The sequence below is a fragment of the Terrapene carolina genome, unplaced genomic scaffold (assembly GCF_002925995.2).
Source record: "Terrapene carolina triunguis isolate 2854851 unplaced genomic scaffold, T_m_triunguis-2.0 Scaffold211, whole genome shotgun sequence".
NCBI lineage: Eukaryota > Metazoa > Chordata > Testudines > Emydidae > Terrapene > Terrapene triunguis.
Window position 1 is genome coordinate 3,061,009 of NW_020664562.1, and position 25,590 is coordinate 3,086,598.

At 42.3% G+C, this 25,590-nt stretch overlaps 1 protein-coding gene across 3 annotated transcripts in view; it reads left to right on the plus strand.

Moving 5' to 3' along the window:
• The window catches only part of LOC112103414 (E3 ubiquitin-protein ligase RING2), a 52,240-nt gene that overhangs the window by 8,920 nt on the left and 17,730 nt on the right, over positions 1 to 25,590 (plus strand). Inside the window, exons 2-4 of one of the 3 annotated variants that reach the window (XM_029912414.1) lie at positions 12,617 to 12,691; positions 23,384 to 23,472; positions 23,808 to 23,968. In XM_029912414.1, coding sequence (XP_029768274.1) covers positions 23,386 to 23,472; positions 23,808 to 23,968 — 248 coding nt within the window. In that variant the 5' untranslated portion in view covers positions 12,617 to 12,691; positions 23,384 to 23,385. The remainder of the gene's footprint in view (positions 1 to 12,616; positions 12,692 to 23,383; positions 23,473 to 23,807; positions 23,969 to 25,590) is intronic. The other 2 variants (XM_029912415.1, XM_026656025.2) reach the window with 2 other exon arrangements.

Sequence of the window (25,590 nt, forward strand, 5' to 3'; positions counted from 1 at the left end):
CTGTAACTCCCGAGGTGTACACACTGCCAAGCCATTTAGTGTGCAGAAACTGCGCAGTTGTAGCGCTCTAAAAAAACCACCCCGATGAGAGGGGTAGAGCTTTCTGCACTGGGTCTAGAGCGCTGTGGTGCCAGTGTAGACACCGTGGTGATTACAGCGCTGCAGTTGGTTTCCAGGAGGTGTCCCACAATGCCTGTTCTCACCTCTCTGATCATCGGTTTGAACTTTATTGCCCTGCCCTCAGGTGACCAACCGACATCTCCACCCTGTACATTCCTTTGCAAATTTGAAAGTCCTCTTCCTGTTTGCTCGGTGATGCATGCAGTGGTCTCAGCGCATCTTTCCAGGTGGCCATGCCTGCTCCTCACACCAGGTGATCCCCCGCTTGGAGCAATGCCGAGCTACTGGACCTCATCGGCATTTGCAGAGAGGAAGCTGTGCAGTCCTAGCTGCACTCTAGCCGTAGGAATTATACCACCTATGGACAGATTTCACGATGCATGATAGAAAGGGGCCATGACTGGGACACATTGCAGTGTAGGGTAAAAGTGAAGAAGCTGCAGAATGCCTACCACAAGGCCTGGGAGGCAAACCGCCGCTCCGGTGCTGTGCCCATGAGCTGCCAGTTCTACAAAGAGCTGGACGTGATAGTCAGTGGTGACCCCGCTTCCACTGCAAAGGCCCCTGTGGATACTTCGTTGGCTCACGTGCCAGTCGAGAGTGGACCGAGCCAGGAGGAGGAAATCTTGGACGAAGAGGGGGAGGGGGACCCAGAGGCAGAGGATGGCTTAGAGGCCAGAGATGCATGCTGTCAGGAGCTCTTTTCTACCCCGGAGGAGCCTAGTCAGTCACAGCAGTCGGATTTTGGTGAAACCCAAACAGGAGAGGAGGCCCCGGGTAAGTGGATCTGATTTTGGGAATTGCTGAAGCGATTTGTTGGGGGCAGGAGAGTTGCAGAAAGCAGGCTTGTCTCCCACCGCATGCCTATTCTGAGCAGTGGAACAGGCTGTTGATAGATTCCCTCACTTCACGGGAATCTCCATCAGAGATCTCCAGGAAACCCTTGCAGATACTGGGCAATCCCCTGACGCAGGTTCCTCGGCAGAGCTGCTTTGTTTCTTGCCCCATTAATGGTAACTTTCCTGCGCCACTGTGCTGTCGTGGGGTGGGCGGAGGGGAACGACCATTGCTGCACATAGGTGAACTACATAGGGGCTAGGGCGAAAGCCGCAGTCTTGGAGAAGACCCTCCCTTGATTCCCTGCTCACCCTCAGCAGTGAGATATCTTCCATAATGATCATATCCTGTGGAAAGTGTGGGGACAGGAATGATTATCAGGCCCCGGCTACAGTACTGGCTCTCCCTAAGAGTCACATGCCCAGTGTACAGCAGGGTCCGGGAAGAGTGATTCACCCTGCCCCTGTGGCTACTCACCATTTTGGGGGTCTTGTGGCTCATGTGTGCTTGCCTGGGGTCAGCCAGTTAGTGACAGGTGTGTGAGTACTGGCTGTGTTTTAAAGCACTGAATCAGTGTTGTCTGTGTTGCAAACAATACTGCTTCTTTAAAATATTGCATTTAAACTTCACAGAGATGTCCTGGGGAGGCCAGCCTCCCTTATCGGTGGCAGAACGGCTGCACAGAATTAGAAAGCGGCCACAAAGAACTAAGGAGGACTTTCTGCATGAGGTTATGATGCACTCCGCCGCTGAGAAACAGGAATTAAAGGAGTGGCGGGACAGCGAGAAGAGGGACCGAAAGGAGAATGCAGCACGCCAGAAAGAAGCCACGGAGCAGCTCTTAAACATTATGGAGCGCTAAGTGGACATGCTCCAGGCAATACTAGCTCTTCAAACCGAGCAGCTCTGCGCCCGTCCTCCCCTGCAGCCGCTGTCACAAACTCTTTCCCATGCACCCCCACACGCCACCAACACACTGTTATCAACCTCCTGGCTCCACTCTCTACCTGCAGCATTCCAATCTTCCCTCCTCACAGTCCAGCAGTGTTGACTCCCACTGCACTCAACACCCATCCCTCTGCAGTTTAGCCCTGCTGAAGTACAGCACCTGCTGCATTGTACTCCAAAGGAGAAGGTTGGATATGATCCCTGGACATACACAAATCTGTAGCTGTCCCAGGATCCCTCCTCCTCTGGAGGCCTTTCCTTCCCCCATCCCCCTCCATTCTGATGTATTTTTGTCGTTTGACTCTCTCCTCGAGTTGTTGTCTTTTAATAAAAGAATTGTGTTGGTTTGAAAGCAAACTTGATTCTATTAAGTGAAAACAAAAAGAGCACTGCAAAGCAACATGCAATTATGTTAAACCCCCTTATTGCATCATGTGCACCAGTCACCTCCTAGCATTACAAGCACTGCAATCCCGAGCATAGCAGCAAATATTAGTGGCTTTCAGCTTCAAATTGCTGCCTCAAGGCATCCCTGATCCTTATGGCCCCACGCTGTGCCCCTCTAATAGCCCTGGTCTCCGGCTGTTCAAACTCAGTCTCCAGGCACTGAGCATCTGTGATCCAGCCCTGAGTGAAGCTTTCACCCTTTCCTTCACAAATATTATGGAGCTTACAGCACATGGCTACAAGCATAGGAATATTGTCATTGGCTATGTCCAGGCTCCCATACAGGCATCACCAGCGGGCTTTTAAACAGCCAAAAATGCACATTCAGCAGTAATTCTGCACTTGCTCAGCCTTTTGTTGAACCACTCCTTGCTGCTGTCAGGTTGCCCTGTGTATGGCTTCATAAGCCACGGCATTAAGGAGTAGGCAGAGGATCACAGTGGGCATTTCGACTTCCCCAACGGTGATCTTCTGGTCCGGGAAAAAAGTCCCTGCTTGCAGTTTCCCGAACAGGCCAGTGTTCTGAAAGATGTGTGCGTCATGCATCTTTCCAGACCAGCCTGCGTTTATGTCCGTGAAATGCCCACGGTGATCCACAAGCACCTGGAGAACCATTGAGAAATACCCCTTGTGATTAATGTACTCTGTGACGAGCTGGTCTGGTGCCAGAATTGGAATGTGTGTGCCATCTATCGCTCCTCCGCAGTTAGGGAAGCCCGTTGGTGCAAAGCCATCCACAATGTCATGCACGTTGCCCAGAGTCACGGTCTTTTGGAACAGGATGAGATTAATGGCCCTGCACACTTCCATCAATACAACTCCAATGGTCAACTTTCCCAATCCAAACTGGTTAGCGACTGATCGGTAGCAGTTTGGAGTAGCCAGCTTCCACAGTGCAATCGCCACCCGCTTCTCCAGCGACAGAGCAGCTCTCATTCTTATGTCCTTGTGCTGCAGAGCTGGGGCGAGTTCATCACACAGTCCCATGAATGTGGCTTTCCTCATGTGAAGGTTCTGCAGCCACTGCTCGTCATCCCAGACGTGCATGACGATGTGATCCCACCACTTGGTGCTTGTTTCCTGAGCCCAAAACTGGCGTTCCACTGTGGTCAGCGCCTCCGTGAATGCCACAAGCAATCTTGTGTCATAGCTACTTCATGTGGCAAGATCAATGTTGCACTCCTCTTGCTTTTGTAGTTTAAGGAATAACTCCACTGCCACTCATAGAGTGACCAGACAGTAAGTGTGAAAAATTGGGACAGGGGTTGGGGGATAATAGAAGCCTATATAAGAAAAAGACCCAAAAATTGGGACTGTTCCTATAAAATCGGGACATCTGGTCACCCTAGCTACTCATGACGTGTTGGTCAGAGTGAACAGTATACTGGTCAGCTGTTCGGGATCCATTCCTGAAGCCTGAAAGAGGCAGGGCGCGCAGTACACAAACCTTTGAAAGATGGTGCTAAATGATGGAAGTACAGGAATTGCTGGGATGCGAAGCAATGCATCACGGGGCATTGGGACTGGACCCAGGATGCCCCGCGACCCCCTCCACCTTTCCACAAGTCTTAGCGGCAAAAGAGAAAGAGGTGCTCTGTGGGATAGCTGCCCAGAGTGCACCGCTCCAAATACTGCTGCAAGTGCCGCAAGTGTGAACACGCTATTCCGCAGGCAGGTGTCAGTGTGAACGCACAACTGCGTTTTCCTTCTGCACTCTCTGAGCGGTGCTGTAACTGCTGGCGATGTAACTTCACCAGTGTAGATGTGCCCGATGGCTATGACCAGTGAATCCTGAAGTGAGTTTACCAAGGAATTCCACTACATGGCCAGTGATCATACGAGAGCTAAACTTTGGAATGAGAAGATTGCCAGTGCTGGACATAAATTGAATATACAGCTAGACCACCTTAAGGACCTAGACGGAGATTGATCCAGGTGGTGCTTGATCTGCAAGGAAGCCATATCCCTTTGGGATTTGCCAAGATGAAATATGAAAACTTGTGAAAATTAGCATCCTTGTGAATTTAAAGGCATTTGGGGTCACTTTAAAAGCAGGTGATAATACAGTTAAGGTGCATTGTAAGTGGAGTAAACCAATTTATTATAATTCTGTCTGTGTAGCTGGAGAAGATATTGGAAAGAGGAATCAAAACAATTTTGGGGGTTGGGTAATGACACCAAGGATTTTTTATATGGAAAAGAACAGAATGATCCAAAAGGCTGCATACTAATGCAGACTGGGTATGTTAAATGGCATACAGGATCATCAGAATAAATTTGAGCTCTGTTGGTGAGAATGACATTCTGTTTAATAAAGGCATTGAGTGTGTAACTTCTCCCTTTTTATGAAATGTTATTGTAATTAGTCTGATGCCTATTAATACACAGAAAAAAAGAGAAATATCAAACTTGAAATCATCTGGTTTTAAAAACGTGCTGCTGTCAAAGTCCTTTAGAAACTATAAAACAGCCTTAGGAATGATGGGCACAATTTTTAATTCTTTAACAAATAATGCAGTAATTGTTCTCTTGACATCTAAAACAGGAGCATTGCCTCTTTTTTGGTTAATGTTAACAGTGGCAATTTGCCCATATCTGGTTTGTCATTGCATGTTCCAGGGGTGTGTGTGTGTGTGCAAATACTAATTAAGCAACTGTAAGAACATAACTGTCAAACTCAAATGTTTGCTAATGCAAGGTTGAGCAGCTTAAGAGAGAGAGACTGGAAACGTTGCTGCACTCTAGAGAATACTGATCAGTATATTTCTCTGCCAGTAAGTTGTGAAAAGACAATTAGCAGGAAGTTTCTAGATCTTAATGCACTAGGCAAAATGTACCAGCTCCTGTTTTCCCCTTCAGGAGAAGGAATATAATAAAGGAATCTTGTGCTATTGAATCTCTGGATCAATATTTTGTATTCCCCACTATCAGATATCATCTGGAGGGCTTTCCTAATAATAGTTTCAGATGTGCTACTGGATTTTCAGAAGCATAGTGTTGAAGAGAAATACTAATTAATTTTTTGTATTGGAGGTGGTTGTGGATGATCAGGGATTTGGGGGCTGGCTAACAGTAGATTTAAAAATTCAGAACGTGTGACCAGGAATATAGAAGCATACTGAAGAACTAATCTCCTCTAAGACATCCCCCACTATCAAGGGTGTCTGCCTTAGATTGTTAAGCTTCTGTAAAGCCTTGCGGTCCTTTTGGACTTCTCAATTTTATTGGGTGTTTAATCATACAATTACCATTAAGGCATTTCAGTGTTTGTGGCCTTGTGTTAGATTATACTGATTTTTAAATATCTGTTTCCCCTCTCATGGTGTCACTACAGGGCAGAATTAAGGTTAACATATGAAAATGGAGTTATGACACCCACACAACAAATTTGGTTTTCTTTTCAGAGTAACCTTAACTTGGAATTCCTGGATTTATTATGCTTATTCTGGGGGATAATCACAACAACGCTGTAATGTGCTGAACCCTAAATTACTGATATGTACTCTCAACCTTGACTTTATCTTAATGTAGCCTCTGCTAAAGGAGAAAATTTCAGTTATGAAGAATAAAGGTGGTGGTGCTAGTGGCGGAATCGGAGCAGATGGGATGGGACCAGAGAGAATGACTATGAATCTTTTTTTAAACAACAACAACAACAAAACATCTCAAGTGTGGCCTATGGACAAGATTCAGTGGGGCTTTTATTTTATGGGCAGTTGAGAGAATTTTGTTAAGATCATTAAGGACAAAGGAAAAAGTCTGTCTTTAAGGACCAATTTTTTAGAATTACTGTTACCTTATAAACTAATAGATTTACTTGTAAATTCTCAGAAAAAAAAATCATCCTACAGTTAAAGTGCTGTAACTTTAGGGAGGATACATCAATTTTCATAAGAGGTTGAATTCCTGCTTTAAGTGTAAACCTTAGCTCAGCCTTAAGTATGAAGTTTAGCTGGCACCTCCATAATAAAGCTAATACCTGTACATAAATGGTACTTGCTAACTTGTGCCCTTGGCTATGAATTGAACATCTAGCATTCACATCAGTGGGAGCTATATGTGCCTATCTGAGGTCTAACGTCCTCTGTAAATGCTTCATAAACTGTTTTTCCTTCTTTCATATAGATACTAATCTCTTGTCTGCCATGGTGGAATTTCATTGCTGTAATTGTTTTTGTTTTTTTGTATATAGTTACACTCAAATTATTTTAATTTATATTTCAACACCCACTTCTCTAAGTAGGAAAACAGAAGGTAAAGAACAATAGTAAATGTTAGTAAAGGATTATTATTAGGAAAGTTATTGCACCGGGCCTGTTTAGTTTTCAGTGTGCATTACACTATTCTTTAAGTGTAACCAAAACTGAAGTGATTGATTTAAAATTACAAATAAAAGGGTAGAAGACTTGCTTTAAAACATAACTTTTTTCATCATGTTTAATATACATTGTACTATAGTACTGTGTTATATTACTTGGATTAAAATGCAATGATGATTCCCAGTAATATTATATTACATATAATATATTTAGCAATATGTGAACTCAGTAATGTACTATTTTAGTTTTTCTCAGTCTTCAGTACACCTCTGTTCAGACCAGTTCCCATCTATTTCTTCTTTATGTATCTTGAAACAAAACATCCTGATTTTTCTCTCCAATTAGGAAGGAACTGGACTGGTCTAGGTTGGTCAGCAGAGAGCAGAGTGGGGAACAGAATACAAATGTGTGGGAACCCAGAGCGGCTTCTTCAATGTAGCATCTCTCTGACATTCTTATCAGCAGATGACATAAGATAATGCTGTAATGTTAACAATTTTTTAAAATAGTTCCCTAAGCATGCTGATACACATCTGTCCGCTCTTGGAAAAGGGAGGCATGATTAGCATCTCTGGCCGGCATCCAGGAATTCGTGTAGTCTTAGTCAATTAACCATTCCTGTCTCACTGGTCTGGGGATACTGTTACTTTTCTATCCAAGACTTGAAAGGTCAACTTGCCTACTCATCCCTGTTAGCAGGAAAATGTGGGCTTGCAAACGAGGGGGCCTACAATTTCTGCAGGAATTAAACTTTCTTTAATAATAATAAATTTTAAAAAGGCCAGGCCTTTATAGTTGTAAAGATAATCATTCGTATGTCCTCCAGTGAAGTTTTGTTAATGAGACCTAGTCTGCATAGAGATTTTACTTGTACAACTGTCAGTTGCAGGTTGGGTTTTTCTGTTTTTGTTTTTTAAACCAATATAGTTATACTAGTACAACTTGTGGATGCAGTTAAACATGCATAAATATACCTTATACTGGTATAGCTTATTCCCCTTCCCCCTTTTTATTCTAATGAAGAATCTGATGCTGAATGTTCCACTTCCCATTCTTCTATGATACAGTCTTCTTCGTTATTATCTAAAGTACATAGTTCGAAGGTAATACTGGTAGAGGACTCTCCTACCAATTTCCCCCCCCCCTCCAGAATTAGGCCTATTCTTGAAGTTGAGATATGTCTTGGCAAATTTCAGAGAACTTGCTTTTCTTTGATGTATTTTGTTTGCTGAAAAGTTCTGAAATTGTCAGTGATCATTTGCTGATCATTAATTTAAAAAACATTTTTTTTTTTTTTAGCTACTCCTGTTCAGAAACGGAGGCCTCACAGGTGGGAGCCCAGGTCGGATCCCTCTTACAGGCTACTGTTTTGGACTAGTCTAAGCTAGACCTCCCAGGCTAGCTTCCTCTTCCTGCCTGAGTCCACACAGCTGGAAAAAGTTGGGATAGGGGAGGCAAAGGGGGCAGCAGTGCCAGTCCATAGTCCAAGCCTGCAGTGGGGAGTTTGCCTGGAAAAGGAAAGGATCCCTGCACATAGGCTCTCCTGGCCCTAGCCTGGCAGCTGGGGGTCTGGCCTGGCTATGATCAGCCTCCCTTCTCTGGCTCCTGATATAAACACCAGGGTTTATATAAGTATAACTGCGTTGCTCAGGGGTGTGGATTTTTCACACCCTCTGAGCCACGTAGTTATACCAATGTCAGTTTGTAGTATAGACCTGGCCTCAATTACACTGGTGCATCCCCTGTACGCTGATCATTTCCCTGTTCTCTGAGGTAATCACTGCTTGTATTTCACTAATCACTATCAAAGTCACAGCTCACACACTATAGTAAGGGAACAAAATGCCTCTGCTTCTATTCCACTTCTCTGGTGTGGTGGGGTAGAGGGAAACATTTTTGTGGTGGGAGGGCACCCACTACTCCTTGGTGTCATTCCTGGTCCCATTGGTGCTAATGGAAACCCTGTGGGCAACAGTGAAACGATCATCTCTCTTTCATTCTATCTGCTGTCTGGGGAAATATATGGGTCTCAGCAACAGAGTTATTCAAGCAACCACTCCCAGTGGACTCTCACTGCTTTCTGAGCAGCCAGGAGGCTTGGGGAAGAGTAGAAAAGCGGATACCTTTCTTCTTCCTGGGGTGGGGATGGAGGAAACCATGAGAGAAAGCACCTGCTTCTTCTTCTTCTTCTTTCTTATAATTGTAGATATTTTTGGTGGGGTGGGGAAGGTGACTAAGTTCATCAAAGCACTTACTAGCAAGAGGGTTGGTCTATAAGATGGAGTGCCCACAAGTAACGTGTAGAGACAGCATCCTGGTAGGAATCACACTACCTTCCCATTGCCCATCAGCATGACCTTGCTCCTGGATTTGCTGGCAAGCCAGTCCCCACTTGCCTTTCATGTTGGCATCTAACTAGTAGATGTCTGGTGATTCCCAGTTGTGCTGCCAGCCCTGTATCTACCCTGCCTGGCAGGGATAATGCAAAAATTAATTTATTTCGAAAGGTCTTTGAGGATGGAAAACATATGTAAGTGCTCAATCATTGTTTGACTTCTCTTGAGGCATGTAACTTCTATTTGAAGTTTCAACTTCAGAGATTATATAATGAGTTGGTGCATTAATAGCCTTTTAAAATGAGCTTTGATTGCATTTTACAGAGCTTAGTCTTCTTGAACATAACACACCATTTAGTTTATACACAATTATTTTAAACAATGACTTTACATAACTGTTATTAATTACTAATCATATTTTCAAGAATCATAAGTATGCATAAAGAACCATACTTATGTTATTGATTAATTGATGATTAAATTATGTCTTTCTAATGTCTTCATAAATAATATTCTAGATGTAGTTTTGAGGTGTTCTGCTGATGCAGAGATAATGACTAAAAGCTGTTTCTATGGTAAAATTATGTTCTTTGTATGTAATCTTGAAGTGCCTTTCATAAGTGCAGGTACTTTTTTGAAATTTTGAACAGTAGAATAGCAAGTTGAAGTTAAAGGGTATTGGAAAACAGTTGAAAAACAGTGGCAAAATAGCCTATATCAGGGGTGGGTAAAGTTACGGTCCATGGTCCGGATTCGGCCCGCCAGCCATTTTAAGCCGGCCCTCAAGCTCCCGCTGGGGAGCAGGGTCTGGGGCTTGCCCTGCTTCGGCACTCCAGCCGGGGAGCGGGATAGAGTGCCGCTCCACGTGGCTCCTGGAAGTCGCTGCATGGCCCTGCTCTAGCTGGGGAGCATGGTAGGGAGCTGCTCCACGTGGCTTCCGGAAGCCACGGCATGGCCCTCCTCTGGCGCTTCAGCTGGGGAGCAGGGTTGGGGTCCACTCCACACAGCTCCCGGAACTGTGGCATGGCCCACCTCCGGCGCTCCAGTGGGAGCTGCAGGGGCGGTGCCTGTGGATGGGGCAGCGGGCAGAATTGCCTGGCTGCGTCTCCGTGTAGGAGCCGGAGAAGGGACATGCTGCTGCTTCTGGGAGCCGCTTAAGTTCAGTATCGCCCGGAGCCTGCATTCCTGAGCCTCTCCCCATTCCCCAACCCCCTGCCTCAGCCCTGATCCCCCTCCCGCCCTCCGAATCCCTTGATGCCAGCCTGGCGCACCCTCCTGCACCCCAGACTCCTCATCCCCAGCCCCATCCCAGAGCCTGCACCCCCAGCCGGAGCCTGCACCCCAACCCACTGCCCCAGCCCTGATCCCCCTCCCCCAGCCCTGATCCCGCTCCTGCCCTCTGAACCTCTCAGTCCCAGCCTAGAGCACCCTCCTGTACCCCAAACTCCTCATCCCCAGCCCTATCCCACAGCCCGCACCCCCAACTGGAGCCCTCACCCTCCCTGCACCCCACTCCCCCACCCTAGCCCGGGGCACCCCCCGCACACCCTGAACTCCTCATTTCTGGCGCCTCCCCGGAGCCTGCACCCTCAACCAGAGCCCTCATTCCCTCCTGCACCCCAACCCCAATTTTCTGAGCATTCATGGCCCACCATACAATTTCTATTCCCAGATTTGGCCCTCGGGCCAAAAAGTTTGCCCACCCCTGGCCTATATGCTTTTCAAGGATTGCTATTATTAATGTGATGACCTAAGGGGGTGTGTGTGTGTATGTATGTACGTACACAGATTTTTGTTTGTCCTCTTGTTATTAAACCAATGGAAGAATTAGTAGTTATGTGTATGAGAGAGAGAATGGGAAAGGTGCTATTAAAAATATATTTTAATAGGTTGTATTTGTGTAGTTTAAAGTGGTAAAATAAATGTCACTAAACTTCCTGAAAGGAATATGATACCTAACTCTTTGTAAATCACTCTGCAACTGATCATTCGACAAATTGCTTTCTTTTCTAAGAATATAGTCTTATTTGAACACATTGTGTAACTACATATTTGATGGGAAAAACTGTAGAGATGTACAATGTATACATTTAACTTCTGAAAAGTTGTGTTCGGTCTTTACGGTCCAAATGCTATGTCCCTGCTGAGTCCATTGGTTGAACTATATGACAACTTTGTCAGAAAGATAGCTGTCACTCTAATCTCCAGAATGCTTTCTTAGTAATGGTGTAGAAAACATTCTTTTGTCTTGTTTGGTTAGAGGAAACCCACTGGTAACTATTTTCAACACAAACTTCCTAATGTAGTCATGCATTGGGTGTGGACGGATGGGGAAAGAATGCCCTTTTCAGGATTCTGCATCTTTTAACAAGCCACTTTTTAGGGAAATGGAGTTGTATGAATGGCACTAAGAAATTATTAGATGCTGCAACCCATTGCCATTGCAAACCCTTGATGTTTTTGTCATTTTTTGGGCAGTGCACCCAAGTGCAGGTTGCTTCCATAGCTAGCTAACCCCTTAGCCATTTAATAATTTTCTGGCCATGGCCATAGATTAGGCATGTGATATTCATTCAGTCTTTTAAAATCAAGTTGTCTTAGATAAAGCTCGCTGGCCTTCTCTACATTAGCACTCTGAGCAATGCCACCAACAATGAAATTGCACTGCTAGAAGCATGCTGAGGAGAGGTGTGTTTTTTTTTTTTTTTTTTTTTTAAGAAAATGCTAATGTTGACAAAGCCGCTGGGTCTCCTATGTTAAGAGGAATATTTGTAAAGCATGACAAAGAATTTATTGTACTGAGAAGAGTGGTTTGTTCATAGCGCTGAATAAATGTATTGGTTTAAAGTTACATGTTAGTAGTCAAAACATTCCAGTGCAGTTTGGTCACTATGGCTGACCATAGAATCCCAGCCTGTCACATGGAATACTGCACATCCTACACAATGTGTATTCAACAGCAGTTATATATTCGGACACTGATGGAGTTCTGAATTTCTGTTGCTGTGTCTACCAGCAGCTACTTCTCTAGTGCACGTGCCTCTTATATCAAATAGTTTCTTCTCCAGCTTTTGTAGCTTACATAATCATGGTTTAATGTCTGTGTCTCACAGTATGATTCCACATCTTAAATCTCTGGGAGTCTTTTTAATAAAATGTTAGGGTGGATGTCAAATCATTTATGTTGCTATCTAGTTGCTCTAGTTTGAGAGACTGGAGCCTGAAATCTTGCAGCTGGGGGGTGATCCGGACTACACAATGTTACTGTGTTGGCACACGATTGTGAAGAATCATATTAGCCGTAGTCTATGCTGACTAACATACTCATCACTTTGTCAGCTAAGTATGACCAAACATCTTAGCTAATGTGGTTCTGAATACAATTTACAAACACAGTAAAACTTTGTAGTGAAGACAAGCTCTAATAGTCAGTGTATAGTAGTTTAATCATAGTGCTAAATGGGAACTTCGACAGTTGGGGTTACTTTATGTGAAAGGTTTTCAGTTGATCCAGATTGGAAATAAGGTTTTGGGAACCCATTTGAAACTTGGTCTGTAGTTCTCTTTGTTGACTTTTTTAATGCTAAAACTCAATTTTCTTTGATTCAGTAGAACTTGATTCTCCGCACTTTATATGACATCAAATTCTGGTACTGGAAGAGAGAAGCTGACATACTGAATAAAGTAAGCTTTAGTTTGTGTGTTTTCCTCTAAGTCTGTTGGGCTCTATTAACTTGTATTAAAGAAGTGCCAAGTCCCCAACTGAGATCAGGGTCTCATTGTGGTAGGCAAAATACAAACATAGCAAAAGACAGTTTGTGCTCCAAAGAGTTAGCTATCTAAACAGACAAGGCCAGTCAGCCTCACCTCAGTCCCTGGAAAAATCATGGAGCAGGTCCTCAAGGAATCAATTATGAAACACTTAGAGGAGAGGAAAGTGATCAGGAACAGTCAGCATGGATTCACCAAGGGGAAGTCGTGCCTGACTAACCTAATTGCCTTCTATGAGGAGATAACTGGCTCTGTGGATGAGGGGAAAGCAGTGGATGTGTTATTCCTTGACTTTAGCAAAGCTTTTGATATGGTCTCCCACAGTATTCTTGCCGCCAAGTTAAAGAAGTATGGGCTGGATGAATGGACTGTGAGGTGGATAGAAAGCTGGCTAGATCGTCGGGCTCAACGGGTAGTGATCAATGGCTCCATGTCTAGTTGGCAGCTGGTTTCAAGCGGAGTGCCCCAAGGGTCGGTCCTGGGGCCAGTTTTGTTTAATATCTTTATTAATGATCTGGAGGATGGTGTGGACTGCACTCTCAGCAAGTTTGCAGATGACACTAAACTGGGAGGCGTGGTAGATACGCTGGAGGGTAGGGATCAGATACAGAGGGACCTAGACAAATTGGAGGATTGGGCCAAAAGAAACCTGATGATGTTCAACAAGGACAAGTGCAGAGTCCTGCACTTAGGACGGAAGAATCCTATGCACTGCTACAGACTAGGAACCCAATGGCTAGGTAGCAGTTCTGCAGAAAAGGACCTAGGGGTCACAGTGGACGAGAAGCTGGATATGAGTCAACAGTGTGCTCTTGTTGCCAAGAAGGCTAATGGCATTTTGGGCTGTATAAGTAGGGGCATTGCCAGCAGATCAAGGGACGTGATCGTTCCCCTTTATGCGACATTGGTGAGGCCTCATCTGGAGTACTGTGTCCAGTTTTGGACCCCACACTACAAGAAGGATGTGGAAATATTGGAAAGAGTCCAGCGGAGGGCAACAAAAATGATTAGGGGTCTGGAGCACATGACTTATGAGGAGAGGCTGAGGGAACTGGGATTGTTTAGTCTCCAGAAGAGAAGAATGAGGGGGGATTTGATAGCTGCTTTCAACTACCTGAGGGGGGGTTCCAAAGAGGATGGAGCTCGGCTGTTCTCAGTGGTGGCAGATGACAGAACAAGGAGCAATTGTCTCAAGTTGCAGTTGGGGAGGTCTAGGTTGGATATTAGGAAACACTATTTCACTAGGAGCGTGGTGAAGCACTGGAATGCTTTACCTAGGGAAGTGGTGGAATCTCCTTCCTTGGAGGTTTTTAAGGCCCGGCTTGACAAAGCCCTGGCTGGGATGATTTAGTTGGGAATTGGTCCTGCTTTGAGCAGGGGGTTGGACTAGATGACCTCCTGAGGTCCCTTCCAACCCTGATATTCTATGATTCTATGATACAAAGGTTGTGGGAATGGAGGTACAAAGATGTGAAGTGACCTGGCCAAGATCACAGAAAAAGTTAGTGGCAGAAACAGGACCAGAACCCTGGTCCCCTGACTTGCAGTCCAGGACTCCAGTTACTTGACACACTACCTCCCAACACCCTGCTGAGATCCTGGAAGGAAAGCACTGTAGAACAACTATTATCTATCTGAAGTCTCCTCTTGTGTCAGATAAACAGTACCAGACTACAAAAATCCATCAACTGCATGTAAAATAATAACACTGCTCTACAGCCAAAATGCTTCTGAAATAAATGTAGTCAAACGTTACTAATTCTGGGTCACTGAGAACGAAAATAATGCTTAAAATTGTTGATTGGCTCTAGTTTTCAAGATATGCTATTGGGTCAGTATATACGACCCTTGACTTGGGAATGGCGGAGGATAAGTGAGTTATAAAGGGAAGGGATCTCAATTTAAACCAGAAATGACTAAAATACATCTTTGACTGGATCTATGAATAAATCTATGACTGGGTTTGGACAGTACTTGCTTTTTAGGCAAAACAATGAATGATGCAATCTGAAGCTGGTATTGCATCATACATGATATGAATTGCATCATGTTATTCCTAGAAGTCATGGATGATGCAATCATAACGAAGCTTACATCACTCTGCTGAACAAATTGCCCTACATCAGCTCTAGAAATCATACAGTGTCGTGCTCTCTTATTTGTCAGTGTTTGATTTTGCAAAGGGACACATTTCTGTTTAGCCAAAGTGAGCAGAGATGCCTCGTACTTGTGTGAACAGTGCAGATAACTTCTGCTATGTTTGTGGTGAAGTGACTTTTGCATCACAAAAGCGCAGTATAACCACTCTGGTTAAGAAAGGCTATCACCTTTATTTTGGCTGCAAAATTGGAGATCAGGACAAGAGGTGGGCCCCACACATATGCTGCAACACTTGTGCAACAAATCTTCGCCAGTGGTTGAACAGGAAAAGGAAATCTATGCCTTTTGCAGTGCCAATGATTTGGAGAGAGCCAACAGATCATACCAGCAATTGTTACTTCTGCATGGTGCCTCCAGTTGGGAAAGGTGTGTCAAAGAAGAAAAAGTGGACTGTGCATTATCCAAACATTCCATCAGCTATACGCCCAGTACCCCACGGAGACGGACTGCCGCTTCCTGATGCACCAGAATCATTCTCACTTGAGTCAGACGAGGAAGAGGATGAAACTTCTGGTCCTGAACCATCAATGTCACAGGACCCACATTTTCTCCCATCCTCCTCCTCTGAACCACACCTCATAACACAAGGTGAACTGAATGACCTTGTCAGGGATTTGGAACTACCCAAGAGTAAGGCAGAGCTGTTGGGCTCCAGACTACAGCAGTGGAATCTCCTGGCAGGTGATGTTAGGGTTTCCATGTTCCGTGACCGTCAAAAGGATCTTGTCCCATTCTTCTTCATGGAAGGTGATCTTGTAGCCTTCAACAACATCGATGGTGTGATGGCAGCCCTCAACATCGTTCACGATCCAGATGAGTGGAGACTGTTCATTGATTCATCAAAGACGAGTCTTAAAGCTGTTTTACTGCATAATGTCAATGTTTTGCCATCAATTCCAGTTGGTCATGCAGTCCATATGAAGGAAACCTATGACAACATGAAACAACTTTTGAGGTGCATAAACTATGACCATCATCAGTGGCAGCTTTGTGGCGATTTGAAGGTTGTTGCTCTCTTGCTTGGTCTGCAGACTGGATACACAAAGTACTGCTGTTTTCTCTGCGAATGGGATAGTCGTGCAAGAAATTCCCACTACATCAAGAACGATTGGCCACTCTGACAGTCATTGGAGCCTGAGAGGAAAAGTGTTCAGCATCCACCACTTGTTGAATCAAGGAAGATTTTGTTACCACCCTTACACATCAAGCTGGGTCTGATGAAGAACTTTGTCAAGGCCATTGACAAAACACAAGCAGCTTTCAAGTACCTCCGTGGAAAATTTCCAAGGTTAAGTGAAGCTAAGATAAAGGAAGGTGTCTTTGTTGGTCCTCAGATTCGTGAACTTCTTCGAGATGATGCATTTGACCATGCACTGCGTGGCAAGGAAAAGACGGCATGGAAAGCTTTCCAGTTAGTGGCAATACATTTTCTCGGAAACAACAAGGCAGACAACTACAGGTTGTTGGTGGAAAACCTCCTCAAGGCATACAAAAGCTTTGGTTGCAACATGTCACTAAAGATACATTTTTTGCATTCTCATCTAGATTTTTTTCCACTGAACTGCGGAGCAGTGAGCAACAAGCACGGCGAGCGATTTCACCAGGACATTGCAACAATGGAGAAACGCTATCAGGGCAAATGGAGCCCATCAATGCTTGCAGACTATTGCTGGACAGTGACAAGAGATGCTCCATTTAATGAATACAAGAGACAAGCCAAGAAGCGCCGAGTAGACACTGAATAGGACTAAACTATGTACATAATAGTTTTTTGCCTTTTGTTTCATAATAAATTTTATTTATATAACCCTTTTGCTGATTTTTAAAGTGTTACATAAACAGGACAGGTGAAATATTATCATGTAAAGCAACCATAAACACATGAAAAGACCTAGGTTTACAATTTATGATTAAAACTCTACTATCTACACAATATACATAGACATAAAATGTAAAAACTTAAATATCTTAGAAACAGTAGCCAATCAGTTGTTTTAATTGTCATATTTGAATTCAGCACATCAAAATACATAATAAATAGCACATTTTATCTCTGAAGCAGACGACTTCTCAAAAATTGTAGACCAGTGTAATTGGACTGCCAATTCCATGAGAACAATTTCTCTCATAAAACTTCTGATGCATCCGGGCAGAAATGGAATGGGAACAACCATTCATTCATTTATTTATTTGCTTGCTTGCCTGCCTGCCTGCCTCTTTTTTTTTTTTTTTTTTGGTGTGTGCAGTATTTTAGCAATTTTAACTCTAGTCCCAGCCAGGAACTAATTATCTGATTTTGAATTGGGTACAGGTTTGGGTGAAAGACAATCTTATTGTATTGAAACTTATACTCTATCCCTAATAGAATGAAACTACAATATCAGTCCAAGAGAGTAAAATGAAATAAATTGTCTTGTTAATTAAAGTTTATTCCTATTAAGCTTCCAGAGCAAGTAGACTCAGATACTGCTTTTAATGGAAGAGTCTCCCAATTTTTAAAAATGAAGCTATATTGAAGACTTGTGTTCCCAAAAGTAGGCCTACTTTTTTCTTCTTTATTTGAAAGTTCAAATATCTAATTTTAATTTTTGTTCTGAATAAACAATTGCTGGTTTGTATTTTAATGCTGCTTTTTGTTTTTATGTAATAATAATAATAAACCTTTCAAAAAGGAGGTGATTATGCTTAATTATTTACCTAAGGATACTTCACTGCAGGGCTTGGAAAATGTGCTTGGCATTAGCAAGCAGGAATCTTACTCTGGTTGAGGGAGTGGAGAATTTCTACAGAAAATGAGCTGCTAATAGTAGAAGTAATAAAAACTCCATTCACACATATGAATATGAAGATAAAACTTCCAAAATGTAAAGTGATGTAGTGCTGTTTGCTTAGTCTGTAGGTTGCTCTTTAGGTTCTAGCTGGATAAATTTGGTTCTTGTGTATTCCATAACCAAATTTTATCCAGCTAGAACTGAGAGCATTTCTGAAGGTCCTTTAAAATAACAGCAACCTTCTTTTGAAATAAGTGCTGTAGTGATGCAAGGAAATGTTCAGAAATATTCTAAACTGGCATATACGTTCAAGGAATCTCCAATGGCTAGAGATGGGATTCTAGACTGGGAGGGCTCTGAATTACTACTTAAAATTCTTTTGCAGGTGTCTTTCTGGTGGGTTTGGCCCATGTGCTCAGGGTCTAACAAATAGCTATATTAGGGGGTCAGGAAGGAATTTCCCCCAGGTCAGATTCACAGTGACTCAGGGTTTTGTTTTGTTTTTGCCTTCCTCTGCAGCGTGCAGCACGGGTCACTTGCTGGTTTGAACTAGAGTAAATGGTGGATTCTCAGTAACTTTAAGTCTTTAAATCAAGATTTGAGGACTTCAGTAACTCAGCTAGAGGTTATGGGCCTATTACGGGAGTGTGTGGGTGAGGTTCTCTGGCCTGCAATGTACAGAAGATCAGACTTAGATGATCATGATGGACCCTTCTGGCCCTAAAGTCTATCTAAATGATTGTCATCTCATAACAAGTTCCCACCCCCCTCTGCCTTTTATGGTATTTGATAAAAGACGTAGAGGAGGTGACCAGGCAAATCTCACTAACAAATGGTATAGTATTTAAACAGATGTTAGTTTGTATTCTACTATCATCTTCACCATTTGATAATGGTCAAGTTTTGTGTTCTAGATAGTCTGTGGGAGATGTTGTGCAAAGGAGGGGCAGTATTCCTTTTCCTTTGCCCATAAAGAGCAGTAAATATTGTGTGTTGGTTTAGATGTGCTGGGATCATGTATAGAAAAAATAAATGAATACCATATCAAATTGGGGGACAGGAAATGAAAATTAAACAGGCTTCCAGCACTACTTGTTCTCAAATTACTAATCCCTTCTTCTGGATTTTGGGCTTACTGGACTCAGCTGTTGCATGAATACCACTATCAAAGCATACTCTGTAATTAAAAACGTTTATATTTACAACTGCCCTGAGTTTGAAGTCTGAGCCAGTCAGAATGGTTGCAGGTGTTCTAGTGACTCTGACATCAGTAATGAGCAGATAGATATCCCTCTGACTCCTATGTAAATCATATTCCTTGTTATTAGTGACTCTGAAAAGATGATTGATCTGCTTACTCAAATTTGACTTTCTCTCCCCCTCACAGTCTCCCCTTCTTACAATTTTGTCAAAAGCACATGCTTTTTTGTTAATTTTAGCTTGAAAAATCCAGCCTATATGTGAAACTCTTGTACTGTGGCACCCAGATACTATGGTGATGGCATTTTAGAATTACATATGAGTTTATTAAAAAGCAAAACAAAAGTGGCAACAAGCATGTGGGAGGCTATTTAAACTCTGAACATTATTGAGGGTGCTAGCACAAAGGTGACTTGCAAAGGAAAAGAGGTGCCCTTTTTTCTTTAATGGAACTTTTCAGGTTTCTGTCACTTCATAAAACTTTCTCTTTCTCTCTCCTGCCCTCATCCCACCACCCCCGTGCCACTCCACCAATTTTTTAATTCTTTTTGCACTTGAAGTTCAGGCCTTAGTTTATTCTTTCTTCTTGTTAGGATTTTATCGTAAGTAAAAAAAGGGAAAACTGAGCAACTGAGACGGGAAAGAGTTTTTATTCAGAGTGTAAACAAAACCATATATTTTTTAAATTCAGGTGGGCAAGGGTGGAAAGGAAAGGCAGAAAGATCTTTGTTAAAGATTCGATACCCTCAACTCCTTCAGATAAGAGCTGAGGAAGTTCTCTAGCTTTCCAGGGAGTCTTCCAGCAAAACCACAATAGATGAGATGAGGCTAACGTTCTCGATATTTTCAGTGAAAAAACAAGCTGGAAAAAAACGTGCTGGCCTCCTCTATGCTTTTTAAATAAAACACAAAATAAAGGGTGCAAACCAATTTTGAAGGCCATGTTTGAGAGTAGGCATTATTGGTAAAGAGCAAAAACCTTTCTCTTCAGTAGTGGGAAAGGTGCCAGTATCTCTCCAAAAGGAAACTACTAGTCCTAGTCCAGTATCTCTCCAATAGGAAACTACTAGTCGAGGGTCAATAAATCATCCCATCACAGAGATTCTCACCAATCACCACCTTGTCTCTACTAGTTTTTGGTGTATGATGAGAGGTACAAGTGTGAGGAAATTCTGTCATTAGCTGACCCTTTTCAGTCTGGCTTTAGAACTGGGAACAAAAACTGCCCGGGCCTCCTGTGTGGAGAACCATTATGAAAATATCCATTGTAGCTGTGGCAGTTGCCTCTACTGTAAGCCACACAGAGGTGCTACAATTCCTGTCTAGGTAGATGGAGTTGCACTCCAGGTGCTCTTGGATTCCCATGTAGCAGCAGAAACCATGTCTATCTCCAACAACCAAAACCATCTTTTCTTGGCAAAGAGGTAACAGCATTTCCTTTAGACGTGGCTCTCAATTAGCCAGGCCTCTGTCACCTCCAGACTGAATTATTGCAACATTCTCAATCTCTGTAGCAATCTAATCATGAAGCCTTCTCAGACACCTCAGCTAGTGCAGTACATGGCTGCTTGCTTACTCAGTGGTGTTTCATTTATGTAGCATGTTACACCTGTGCACCATAATCTGCACTGACCTTCATTTTTGGGTACAATTTAAAATGCTGGTCCTCATCTACAAAGACCTTTATGGTTTGGGTCCCGTCTACACTAGACATTGCACCTCTCCTTATTCACCATCCTGGCAGTTGAGATCAGCTTGATTAGCTAGGGTTTGTCTGTAAGAGCAAAGTTTTGTATATCAGGCAGCTGGGAATACCTAACAGAAGGCTCTTGATTCTGGACTATGCTTCCCTTGTTGGTCCAAGAGAGCCCCAGGTTTAATGACATTCAGGTCACAGTGCAAGGATTACTATTGCTTAGGCTTTGGCATGGTGGTCCACAGCTATGGGACTTGAAGCATGAATTAATTCAAGGAAATCCTGTGGCCTGTGTTACACATGAGGTCAGAAGAAATGAACACAGTGGCCTTAAAAATCTGTGAACCTGTGAAAGTCTGTTGTCAGCTCAGCAATCACTCTAGAAGTTTTAGATGGAAATCTGTTTGGGGACAGGAGCTCTTATTCCTATGTTTGTACAGTGTGTAGCGCAATGGAGCCCTGACGTGCCTGAGTCTCAAGACACTACAGTGATATAAATGTTAATAATATGCTTACTGTTCACATTAGGTCTCTCCATCCTGTGAGTAACTTGCACCATTGCTGCAGCATCCCCATCAGCACAATCAATAGTGAGAGTGCTAATCTAAACAAGCCACTGGCTCTGTGTGTGTGCGCATGTGCTCTGTGATAAATAAATCTTCAAGATTCTGACACTCTAGTCAAATCGTTGGCTGGATTCTCAGTATGTGTTCATTTTAGAGTTTACAGTCTGCAATTAGCTATTAGCAGCGTGTCAATTTCAGTAGTCTGTTAGGGCACTAAATTGATGTCTTATTTCTCTTATACATGCAGAGAAACATGTCCCTTGTGCCATAGAAAATATATTTTTATGCTACTAAAACAGGAGTTGACAGCCTAAATCCATCATCCTTTCCCAGTTCTTCTGCCATCTCTCCAACCCCAAGTTATTATTTAGGTGTAATACTTGGCTTGCTGAGAACTACTCCTCATTTGACCATTCCTTTTCAGTAGGAACAGATGTGCTGCAAGCACCACGGCCAAGATTAAGATGAACAGGCATAGTAGTAACCTGTGCTGCTGCTTTTATCTCTTCTCCCCCCCCCCCCCAACCCCTCAAAAAAGTTATTTAAGCCTGTTCAACCTCCCTTGGTGCAGAGGAATTGACATTTCTCATCTGGTAATTACTGTCCCTTGTACACTTGGTTGTCATACAAAAATAGGATCTGCGACTTGGCTACATGTTGGGATGGTTTGGAAGTGCACATTTAGATTTTTTTTTTTTTTTTTTAAAGTGAACTGAAAAAACTTCATTTTTTCCTCTTCTAGTACAGATGTTTGCAACTGTAATTTTGCATCATACTGTAGTCTCCTAATTCAGAAATAGCCATGCATACACACACGCTCCCCAAATAACTTTCTAGATTGCCCCACGTTCTTTTTGGAGAGTGTTCCTTCCTTCCCTCCAGCCTCCCGGAATTAACTATTTTCTGCCCAGAAACCTTTTTGCGTTCTTTTTTTATATTATTTTGATCTTTACAGTTTGCATAAGGCTAAAGTGAGACTTTCTCCAGTGTGGCTATAATTGCAATACACATGTCTACTGGTTTAAAAACTCAGGACTGATTGGGAGTTGGATGACTTGGGTTCTACTCCTAAATCTGACACTGACTCCAGTTTGAAATGTTGTGCAAGCCATGTAAATGTCTCTATACCTCCCCTTTATGAAAAGGAGGCATCCTTTTACCTGATTTTCTGTGGACTCATGACCATGTAAAGCATTTTGAAAACCTTGGGTGGATGGTGCTATGGAAATGCAGTCTTAAATTATTTTCATTCATCTCTTATGCTCAACTTTTTTTCAAATATGCATTGTTGGAGCGAGAGTTGGCTTAACCCCCCCCCCAATTAATATAAGAAATAAGGAGAGAAACTAGAGAAGTGATAGTAGTGGTTTAGGCATATTGCTTATCTGAGACTTACCATTTCTGATGCTGATTCTCCTAATGCTTTCACCACTGTAAATCAGAAGTAATTATAGTGAACCCAATGGAATTACACTGGTGTGAGAGGAGAATTGGGCTCATCATTGAAACCTAAAGCTAGAAACATACTTTCTAAATGCGCCCAAACCTAGCTAGTCTTTCTTCATGCATCAATATTTTTTTTAAAACTTGTTAGGAATGAAAACCTCCTGTAAGGATTTGAGGGGAAAGGAGAAGGTGAGCGTATAGATTGTTCCTATGGGAACACTCACATCAGAGGGAAGAGTTAAGGTTGTCTGCGTGTAACTTTAGTGACTCTCCATTCCCTTAGCAAGTCAACCCTACTCAACCACAATGTGTGTTTTAAATGTCTTTTGGGTATGTATTTGATAGGGTGATGTGTGCAGCTCTTATGCTGTACTTCCTAGGTTTTGTGGTTTTGTCTTATGTTACTGTCCCTTAGCAACCTTAACTGACTTTCAAGATGTGTGTATTTGAATAACATACTTGGTTACACTTGTATGATTCCAGTTACATGAGTGGGATTGTACATGTCTAACTGAGAGTGGCATTTGGTGCTTATTCTGGCTTTTCTTCATCCTATAGGAACCATTTTTTCTCATTTCTTCTTTATTAGAATAGAAATTGCAAACACATCTGCAGGGAACCTGGGGATTGCTGTTTCTGTGAAAATGCTGAACCAGCACTACCATTTAAAGGGGAGGGAATCTGCTTCTAGCTTCAGTTAAACACACTTAAGCTTTTGTTTTATGATTATTTATGTAATTTTTTCCCCTCTTCTCTTTATTCCTAGCCATGTCTCAGGCTGTGCAGACCAATGGAACTCAACCTTTAAGCAAAACATGGGAGCTCAGTTTATATGAATTACAGAGAACACCTCAGGTAATACAGGTTAAGAAGCTTATTTCGTGCAAGGCACTGCCATAAAAATAGAGGTGTAATACCTTTCTTATATAAATCATAGGACAGTTTAATTTTAAGTATTTTTTGTAAGATGCTTAGTAAAATCTCTAATTTCCTATTTAAAATTGTAACACATTGAAAAACAAAACATAAACAATCCCACATAGTTACAAATATAAAATTATGTAGCTTGCTTTTATTTTAAAGTGTTTTCTACAGTTTAGTGTATCTCTAATAATTTTCTTACAAAGATTACATTATTTCTATGTAAATAACTCCATTAATATGATTTCACTTTAATATTTGACCATTAGGAAGCAATAACTGATGGCCTGGAAATAGTGGTGTCACCTAGAAGCCTGCACAGTGAACTGATGTGTCCCATTTGTTTGGATATGTTGAAAAACACCATGACAACAAAGGAATGCTTGCATCGTTTCTGTGCTGACTGTATCATTACAGCTCTCAGGAGTGGGTATGTAAGAAATAATGTATACCTAAGAATCCTACCTTATTGCAGGGTGAGGGGGATGGTGGTCAAGAATCAAAATGATACAATGAGGCCCCTTTGAAGCCCTATGTGTTCAAAGATACGCAAACACACCACTACTAGATTGCAAGGAACCAAAGAACATTGCATCCAGTACCTAAAGTGGGTACTCCAATGTTATTTCACTGTTTCAATGTTTGTTCTCTTGAGGCGGTCCAGGTGTTGGGAGGAAGTATGCCCATTCCTTTGTATACACCAATGTAGAAAAACTAAATTATTGTTTAAGGAACAGAAAAAAAGCTAGCTAGGTCTAGTCACAACGAATTGTACCACAAGAATGAACTAAACTGTCTCAGTGGAATCTTACCAAATGAATATGTAAATGTATAGAGTACAAGATTCCCTAATGTATGGAACATGTATTTATTTTGTATTTAAAACAAATCCTAATTGATAACTATTCTTGACTATTTAAATTTAAAAGAATTTGCAATTGCCATTCTTTTTATCATTAATTCAATGATACAAATATCAAACCTATGAGAATAACAATGACAGTATGATAATCATAATGACCTGTGTAGAGATGTCACATTTGATCCCCTTACTATTTTATTTGTGCCTTAGTTTAATCAGAACTCCAGTGATTAAGCCAGATATGTGTTTTTTCAACCTTTTTTCATTTGCGGACCCCTAAAAATTTTTGAATAGAGGTGTGGACCCCCTTGGAAATCTGAGATATAGTCCACAGACCCCCACGGATCCATGGACCACAGGTTTAAAACTGCTGAGCTAAAGAAAATAGATGTCTTGGGGGAATTTGGGCAATGCTGAACTCCTCTGCAAAAATTAACCCTCCTGTCTTGGACAAGAAAAATTATGCATGTGTAAATAGATTGTTTTAATTTCATGTCCTGCAAAACGATTCCTATGTGTCGTGAAATAGAAACAAAAAATTTGTCAAGGGATATTTTCATTCATTATTGAATGAACTGGAACATGCAATAGAAGATGGTACACCTCTACCTCGATATAACGCTGTCCTTGGGAGCCAAAAAATCTTACCGCGTTATAGGTGAAACCACGTTATATCGAACTTGCTTTGATCCACCGGAGTGCGCAGCCCCGCCCCGCCCCCCCCGGAGCACTGCTTTACTGCGTTATATCAGAATTCGTGTTATATCGGGTAGCGTTATATCGAGGTAGAGGTGTATATTGGTCTTCATTGTGTAATTTAATTAGAAGTTAGAGTAGTAAGAATGTCAATGAATGAAAACTGTCTGACACAAATATGGTCGCCACCATGGAGCTCTTGCTTTCATTAGGGGGATGAAGTGTTCTTAATGTGAATTAACCAAGTCTACGTAAAATCCTAATGAAGAAAAGGCAGTTGGTAGTTTTCACATGATTTAGCGGGTCAAGCTAAAGAGTAGGATTCTTCATAGTTTTTAACTTGATTTACTAACTTGGGTGAAAGCTATGAACTGTCTTGTCTTGACTAGGATGCTAACTTGAGTTAAAAGTATCTTTTTTACATTAATTAAGACACAATTTGAGAGGCAAAGGGAAAGAACATGTCTGCAAAGAAAAGCAAGACACTTGAATCC